The sequence below is a fragment of the Arachis duranensis genome, chromosome 4 (assembly GCF_000817695.3).
Source record: "Arachis duranensis cultivar V14167 chromosome 4, aradu.V14167.gnm2.J7QH, whole genome shotgun sequence".
Lineage (NCBI taxonomy): Eukaryota > Viridiplantae > Streptophyta > Magnoliopsida > Fabales > Fabaceae > Arachis > Arachis duranensis.
In genome coordinates this window covers 24,844,883-24,853,727 of record NC_029775.3, presented here as the reverse complement: position 1 = coordinate 24,853,727, position 8,845 = coordinate 24,844,883, and the positions used below count along the sequence as shown (strand labels likewise).

Genomic DNA, 8,845 nt, shown 5'->3' with positions numbered 1-8,845 from the left:
TGTATATAAATACATGTGTAGTTTAATTTATTTTTAATATGTATATATATTTCAATATATATTTATATGGTGGTTGACTTTGATGGCTGATTTTAATTTACACGTAACATAATTGTTATTTTTTATATGATAAATATGGAAAGTAAATTCTGTTAATTTTTTATTATTTAATAAAATATAATTTTTTTATTATTTGATATTTTTTTACATATATTTTTGTTTTATTTAAAAAATGTAAAAATAAACAATTATATTTTACAGCACAATTGATAAAAGAAAATTGAAAACATCTATTTTCGTAAACAGGTGGTTTAAACTTTAGAAGTAATTTCTCCTACTTTCGATGAAGCTGCGGGATAGAGGGGTTTCTCTTATATTTAATTTATTTATTGAGCCAAACCCAAACGCAAAAGTTCTCAACACAACATTGCATTGTATTATTCAAATAATTCAATATGCAGAGAATCATGTTATAATTCCATTTAACTTCTGAGGAGCTCTTTCCGAAGGTGAAACTTGTATTCTCCTTGTCACGAGGGTATTACTCTCCTCTCTCTATTTACAGAAACATAGTAGTCAAGCTGCTTCCTTTTGTTGTTTCTTTCTTTGTTGATATATATATTTTTTTACTTAAAAATATTTTATGTCAACTGATGTCATGAAACCATTCTATGTCTCTAATATCAGCACTTATATTTTTCAACTCTTTTATGTCGGTACTATATTTCATAAATTTTAAAATTCCGATACCCTGCAGTTTCAACTTCCAAAGTCTATTTTAAAGTCTAATTCTGTTATTTTTTTATTTTTTAAATTTACCAATTTATCTGCATCTATTACTATAGATAAATTAGACTAATCTGGTTCTCTGTGTAGAAATTTCAGAGAAGGAGTATTAGAATTTCAGCAAGAAGTCTTTAATTTCGTTCCAATCCATCCCAATATATACTGAACGTGGGAGATTGAATATAAATTATTCCACAACGTACTTTGCTGCTTCTAGCATTTGTTCCTCACTATCACAGTTACATTTAGTTTCAAGCTCTTATGGCGAGCACGCCGGACAACTCATGGGCAAAGGATCCAGCGGTGCCCACTTTTGTAGTTGTAATTTTTTCTGTGGCCGGCGGAGGTAGGATTTTAACCTGTGATAAGATATCTTCTTTTTTTATTATTGTATACTGTTGGTTTAGAAAAGAGTTTTTCTTGTAAAATTAAATATGCACTTTTTGGTTTTTCATATGATTTAAAGAGTTTTGATAATTAAGAACAAATTTTATATAAATATAAAAAATTAATTATATATTATACGTTTCTGTATATTTATGCATGTTAAGATAATTAGTGATTAAGAATAATTAAATCTGCTTTTGTAGAATAATCATATCTGCAAAAATCGAATAATCAAAATTTTTTTATATCAATATATTAAAATTTGTTATGAATATCAAATACGTATATTTGTATGATAGATAGTTGATTGATGATTAATTTTTAATGTACAAAAGTAGTTGAACTAAGAATACTCGAATAAATAAAAATATTTTACAGAAATGATTTTTCTTTACATTTAATATAATAAAAAATATAAAAAGCTGTAAGTTTTTTTTTTATATAAAATTAGAATTTAATTTTAATTCAACGAGAGTTTAAAGAGTTTTACACAATCCTGCAATCACATTAGTTCTTTTAAATGATTATTCACGTGGTTAATATAAAAAAATATTTATTTTTACTAATTGGCCCTTGCATAATTAGATGCATACGAAATTATTTTACACTGACATAGCATTAATTCATAAAATTATTTTACTTTTCTAATCTTAACAATATCCATACAAATATTAGTACTGGCTTTCGATGCAATTAAATCAGTAAGAAAAATGCTAATATGGTTCATTGTTACCTTTTTGTTTCTAATTGATGGCAAAAACATTGCAGTTTCGGCGTTGGGCGTCCTAGTGGGTTTGTATTTAAAATGCCGCCGAAGTTTGAAGGAGGACATACCTAAGTTCCAGACGCATCACCAGCAACAACCACAATTTGCTACGCTCACTATAGAAAAATTCTTGAATGATATCGAAAGGGAGAAGCCAGTAAGATTCACTGATCAGCAGTTACAAATTGCAACCGATAACTACTCTAATTTGTTGGGGTCAGGAGGTTTCGGTGCTGTTTACAAAGGGATTTTCAATGGCGCCGTGGTAGCCGTGAAGGTCCTGCATGGAAATTGTGACAAAAGAAGTCAAGCACAGTTTATGGCAGAAATGGGAACACTTGGTAAAATCCACCATTTCAATCTTGTTCGGTTATATGGCTCTTGTTTTGAAGAAAACTTGACAGCATTGGTTTATGAGTACATGGGAAATGGATCTCTTGACAAGTATTTGTTAAAAGAAAACAAGACGTTAGGATTTGAAAAGCTTCATGAGATAGCGGTTGGAACTGCAAGAGGCATCGCTTATTTGCATGAAGACTGCCAACAAAGAATTATTCACTATGACATTAAACCGGCCAATATTTTATTGGACCGGAATTTCAATCCTAAGGTTGCGGATTTTGGTTTGGCAATGCTTTGTAACAGGGATAACACTCATATATCTATGACCGATGGAGGAGGAGGCAGGGGAACCCCCGGTTACGCTGCGCCGGAGCTATGGATGCCGTTCCCGGTGACTCACAAGTGCGATGTCTATAGCTTTGGAATGTTGTTGTTTGAGATCATAGGTCGGAGAAGAAATGTTGATAATAATGTTCCTGAAAGCCAAGAGTGGTTTCCAATGTGGGTTTGGAAAAAATTTGATGCTGGAGAATTACAGGATTCAACATTAGTGTCTGAATTATTGTAGGAGAAACATAAGGAGATGGTAGAAAGAATGGTTAAGGTAGCTTTGTGGTGTGTTCAGTATAGGCCAGAATCAAGGCCTATGATGAGTGCTGTTGTGAAAATGTTGGAAGGCTCTGAAGAAATTCCACAACCTTTGAACCCATTTCAATACTTGATGGACAATGGTTTCACTACTGCTCATGATCATTCACCTCAAGATTCATCAAATACGTACACTACTAGTACAACTTCAAGTGGTAGTGTGATTGTGGTGGAATCCAATAATATTGTATCTACTACTCCAATCAAGAGTCATAATGAGATCGAATTGTTAGTCTCTAGCTAGTTAGGAGTGAAAAGGCTTTCCACAGCTTATTGATTAATTTGTAATTTTTTAATTTTTTCAATTTAATTATATTCCATTGTCAAACGAGTAAATTGATTCACATTTTTTTATCTTTAAAAGATTACTATTGACCAACTAAAACTTACAAGACCAAAATGATTCTTATAACTGCAAGAATCAAGGTAAGTTTAGCCTAAACTCGATCATAACGAAGACAAATTTCAGCTTAGAGTTCTATGCAAACCTTTCTAATGATGATTGGGTCAATAAAAGGGACATATAGATATAGGAAAAGTCTTGGCCAGCAATTTTATTGAATTTTGGCCAGCATGTAACCAGTAGAGAAAGAAGAGCCATTGGATGAAATTTCACACAAATCTCACATCATTAAATCATTATTGATGGCTATTTGATGGCTACCAATTACAAAAATTGCTGGCCCCCTAGCATTGCTCTAATAAAGAGAATCCGAATTCGAATCACATCTTCATCACTTTTAAAATTTTCATTCAAACAATTTGGTTGAACCAATTTTTTATCAGTTCTCATCGAATTTGACTTGTTCTCATCCTTAAATGATTCTACAACTAGATTGGGCTAGTTAAAAATTTGGTTCACTAATTTTTTGGTCAAACTAATGAATTCGATTCAGTTTTTATAATTATGCATCAAAGTAAACAATGTTATATATGTTAGTAAAAATAATTATCTTTTTAATTGACTGCATAAATTGTAATAAAAATCCGAATGCAATTGAATATTGTGTAAAATATTTTATAGTGTCAGAATTCAGAATATTAAAATTAAAGTGTAAACTTAGGTATAGTTACTTTCATGTAAAGTTGATAATTAAGAGGTGTAGATGATAATTTAGTTAAATCTATCAAATTATTTAAAAAAATTTTAATTATTAACTTCACGTGAGGTTAGCTGCATTTAAATTTTTACCTAATATTAAATTCTAATTGATTATATAGAAAAATATTATATCTCTAATTTTAAAAAATACAAATCGTGTTGGCTGGTGCCCCATCAATCGTTTTCATCTTTCCTTATCAGTTTTGATGGAATGACAATTCCGTTTAATGTTGAAATGTCGTTACTTATTAAGACGAAGGAAAAATTTCCAGGAATCCCAAATAAATTAATAATGTCTTCGGCGGAAGGTACCAGGAAAGTTCAAAACCGAACAATAGTATTTGTCGTTGATTGGAATAACACGTTTAATCAACATATGGAATAATGGAAACGGTATCAATGTATATAGTCTAGACACAAGATAATGCTTCTCATTCATAAATGGCTATAAACATTGTACGCCAGAAAATTAGAGGAGTTGAATAGTGAAAATAAAGTAGAAATTTGCGTGTAGTTATTTTAAAAATTAATATTTAAAAATAATTAATAATTTAATACATTTAATTAAATTATAATTTAATTTTTTTAATTATTAACTGTTTTATAATCAATTATTTTAAATTAGTGTAAAAGTGAATTTTGCTGCTAACCAATTATTTGTAAAATTTACTGCAAACATTATTTTTGATGTAATTTTTTGAATATGAGTATGAGAGAGAGTGAGAGATGGGGTGGGAAACACGGTGGGGGTAGATCTAGGAATCCGATCAGAGACTTTAGAGTTTGGAATCAAGAAGAGTATCATTGTTTGGAGACGGAGTCTTTTTCAATTTTCTTGGATAACCTTCCAGAGGACATTTCAAAGAGAGAACTGTTCAAACTGTTCAGTTGGACTGGACGTATAAACGACATATACCTATCTCGGAAGCAAAAAAATGGTAGTTTGTACATCTTTGCATTCATACGGTACACTACGAGGGGAGGAGCGTTGAAGGCCATAACAGAGATGAATCGTATGAGATTGAGAGGTAAGGTCGTGTTTGTTGGAGAAGCAAAATACAAGAGACTGTCGGTTGCTAATGGCACAAAGAAGATACAGGCAGAAGGTATCACTCGAAAAGAAAGTGTCCGCCAGCCGCAAAGGGAACATGAGGATGCTCCGGTCGCCCCAACTAGTAGTTCTAAGGATGTGAGAAAATATAAGAAGATCCTAGATCCAAATGGGGAAGGATTAACAAAGAAACTAGAAGTGGCTGTGTCGAAAGAAAACTTGAACTGGTTGCAGAAAAGCCTAATTGGTGGAACAACTAAGGCCATTGACTTTAGGTCTTTGCAGGATATGGTTGCGAAGAACTTTCCGCAGGTCACTCAGGTACGAGAATTGGGAGCTTATAGACGTTCGACAGTGTTTTGAATGCTGAAGAAACATACACGTTCAAAATGAATAGCCTGCTACAATTTTTTCATAGTGTATGGAGGTGGGATGAATCGGAGAAAAGTGAATCTCGAAGAGTATAGCTAGAGTGTTTCGGGGTCCCATTACATATTTGGACAGTGGATACCTTCAAGAAGATCGGTGGACAATGGGGAGAGGTGGTTGGGTGTGATACAGGGACGGAATCGTACGCCTCGTTTAGTGTCGGCCGTGTACTTATTGATACCTGTGTTATGGGTGTGATCAATGAATGGGTCCATATCAATGTTGGTACCAGTGGATTTGAAGTCTTGGTAAAAGAGGTGGGACAAGAAGTCTACAGTTCGCAATGTACTATGGAAAAACGGGCGGATAAAGAGGTAGCTTGCGTTCTCCTAAATAAAGCAACAATTACACTCCCTGATGCTGATGTTACAACGTCGGCTGATTCTACAAAATTGTTTGGCCACGAAGATTAGGCAGCGATAGTATGTACGGAAAGGCTAGGACAGGAGGTTGAAGATGAGGATAAAATAGTAATTTCAGAGTCCATTTTAAACGAATAGAATTATGACCAATTAAATCTCAATCAAATAATTCCGGTAACGAATTAGCACATTTATGGTCATATTGATGGCGTGACAGATTTTGTGGGATTGGGACACAATAATGAAACAGATTCAGAGCTCACAAATCCGTGGAGCTATCCAGGCCAACATAATGGGCTGCCAAGAGCTAAACCCATTAATGCATGTGTGGGTCCTTTTGAATGGGACACCTATGCCAAAAAGCAAATAAGGAATGTATTGGGCCAAGGAAGCCCGAATTCATTAACAAATGGAATGGTGGACACTTGCGCTTGCAGGCTTGGGCTGGACCTGGCTGCTACGGGTCAGGTCGGACTGGTGCAAGGAGTGCGACTTGTAGCTGGCGATCCCTCTGCGCCGTCAGGGAGACCCGGTGTGTTGGAGCTCCATGCAAGGAACCACGGGAAGGGAGAAGATGAAGAGTGCCGAGCCTTTCATGCTGCAAGGGATGAAGCTCAGCGTCAAGGGTGCAGATGGGAGGAAGAAGACTCGAAGCAGAGCAAGAATGCTGTGCGCGACGTGGAAGAAGGCAGCGCCGAATCCACCGGTGGCAAAAGCTTGCGATGGAGGATGACCGAAGGCGCTGGTACCAGGGCGCTCGCTGGTTGTGCGATGGGCATGGGAGACACGGCCGGTGACAGGAAGGCTACAAGGGGAGCTATTGCGGTGATGACAGGGGCTGGTAGGTTGGAAAACCAGGTTGAAAGGGTGGAGGGGGCTGTTACACTGTTGGAGGAGATTCAAGGGGCCAAGGACGATGACGGACACACTAATGACGCATATCATCAAGCAATTGGTGATGGTCATGCAGTCTCAATGAAGGAAGGCCTGGGGATTGCCTCGGCTAATGCCAAAAATCTTTCGGTCCAGAGCGTGGAGGAAGGAAACAGTGACAAAGACAAAAATAAAAGGGAACAAGGACTTGCCAACGAGGACGAAGACAGCAGTAATGAGAATGGAAACCTGGATGAACAACTGCTAGAAAACCGAAAGACATGGGAGTTAGCGAAAGAATCCGGGGCAATGCTACTCAATGAAGAAGATGACATCATGGGTATCCTTCAATAACAGAATGAAGAGATTGCTCGAAAAAGGAGATTGGCTAAACAGAAGGCTAAAGCAAGACGGAGCAAACCCAAAAATTTCAAAAAGGTGTTTAATAATTTTTTAAAATGATTATTAGTTCATGGAATATTAGGGGGTTATGGGGTGATGGGAAGCTGAGAATGGTGAAAGAACTTAAGAGGAAGCATAGGTTGGATATGTTAGGTTTGGTTGAGACTAAAAGGCAGTTAGTAACAAGGTTTGACGTTGTGAATTTATGGGGGAACAGTTGTGTGGGATGGGAGTATGTGGAGTCTGTTGGTGCATCTGGTGGGTTGTTACTAATATGGGATGATGGCTTTTTTAAAATAAGAAATTGCTATAAAGGTGAGCGATGGCTATGTGTTGAAGGGGTACTGTCACAGAATACTATTAACTGCGCCTTTTTCTTGGTTTATGGTGCTCACACTAGAGATGAGAAACTTGTTGTGTGGGAGGAACTGAGTTACATGGCTGGTTTATGCCCAGGCGCCTGTTGCTTTCTTGGAGACTTCAACAAGATTGGACAAGTGGAAGAAAGGCGAGGCTTAGAAACCTTACCTTTGTCGACACAAGATTATCAGAATTGGGTACATGACATGGGTTTGGTGGATCTACCGATTTCTGATCATAAGTTTACATGGTTCAGAGGACAGTCGTGCAGCCGTATTGACAGAGCTTTGGTTAGCTTGGAATGGCTTGAGGCATTTCCGGAGACTTTCCTGAGAGGTGCTCCACGGGGCTTGTCAGATCATTGCCCTATCATAGTGGAAGAGAAGAGGCTGTGAAACGGACCGAGGCCGTTTCGAAGTCTGGATTCATGGTTTACTCACGAAGGATTTTTAAGGATGGTCAAGGAGGAATGGAGAGGGCTGGGCGAGATACCATTCACTGATAAACTGAGGGCGTTGACGGTTCCTTTGGAGAGATGGCATAGAGACAACTTTGGTGATATGGACAAGAAAATTTTGATGTTTGAGGAAGTGATCCAGAAGATTGATGACATGGTCAGTAATGGGAGCTATGATGGGACAGTGGAGGCAAGACGGAAGGCGCTAGTGGCTTGTTGCGAGAAATGGTATGTGAGGAAAGAACTACATTGGAAGCAGATGTCAAGGTCGAGGCATGCGAAGGGCATGGATAAAAATACGAGGTACTTCCACAACCTAGCTTTTGCCAAACAGAAAAATAATAGGATTGATACTTTAATCATTAATGGAAGATTGATAAGGAATCAAGTTAGGATTAAGCTTGCCACAAGGGAGTTTTATAAAGACTTATATCATCAAGAGAGGTCTCCTGAGATGGGGTTCAGAGATGGTCTGGTGGAAAGGATTAGCGAGGAGGATTCTAGTACTCTAGAGATGCTACCGTCACCTGAGGAGGTTAAAGAGGCAGTGTGGGATTGTGAATCGTCCAAGGCTCCAGGATGTGATGGTTACAACATGAACTTCATAAAGAAGTGCTAGGCTGATATAGGTTCGGATTTCACGGCAGCGGTACTTGGCTTCTTCCAATCTTCAAGGCTGCCGCATGATGCTAATATAACGTGGGTGGCGTTGACCCCCAAGTTTACTGGTGCTAAGGAAATCAAAGATCTGCGTCCGATTAGCATGGTGGGGTGTGTATACAAGGTAATTTCGAAGATGCTGGTTAGGAGAATGAGAGGTGTCATGCCAGGGTTAGTAGGTGAAACACAGAGTGCTTTTGTTAAGGGTCGTAAGATTCAT

The 8,845-nt window shown here is 37.0% G+C and overlaps 2 protein-coding genes and 1 pseudogene across 2 annotated transcripts; all 3 read left to right on the top strand.

Moving 5' to 3' along the window:
* The first annotated feature begins 417 nt into the window (after positions 1-417).
* LOC107483793 (G-type lectin S-receptor-like serine/threonine-protein kinase At1g34300) lies at positions 418-3,225 on the top strand (annotated as a pseudogene).
* Positions 3,226-7,204: 3,979 nt separating this feature from the next.
* On the top strand, positions 7,205-7,903 carry LOC107483794 (uncharacterized). The gene has a single exon (XM_016104414.1). The coding sequence runs from the start codon at positions 7,205-7,207 to the stop codon at positions 7,901-7,903; it is 699 nt and encodes a 232-aa protein (XP_015959900.1).
* A 60-nt stretch (positions 7,904-7,963) lies between these two features.
* Positions 7,964-8,584, top strand: LOC107483796 (uncharacterized). Its single transcript, XM_016104415.1, has one exon. It carries the CDS (start codon positions 7,964-7,966, stop codon positions 8,582-8,584), a length of 621 nt encoding a protein of 206 aa, XP_015959901.1.
* Positions 8,585-8,845: the final 261 nt, after the last annotated feature.

What these genes read in the sequence shown, in the direction of transcription:
- LOC107483794 (XM_016104414.1), top strand. Translation starts at nt 7,205, where the DNA reads ATGATTATTAGTTCATGGAATATTAGGGGGTTATGGGGTGATGGGAAG.
- LOC107483796 (XM_016104415.1), top strand. Translation starts at nt 7,964, where the DNA reads ATGGTCAAGGAGGAATGGAGAGGGCTGGGCGAGATACCATTCACTGAT.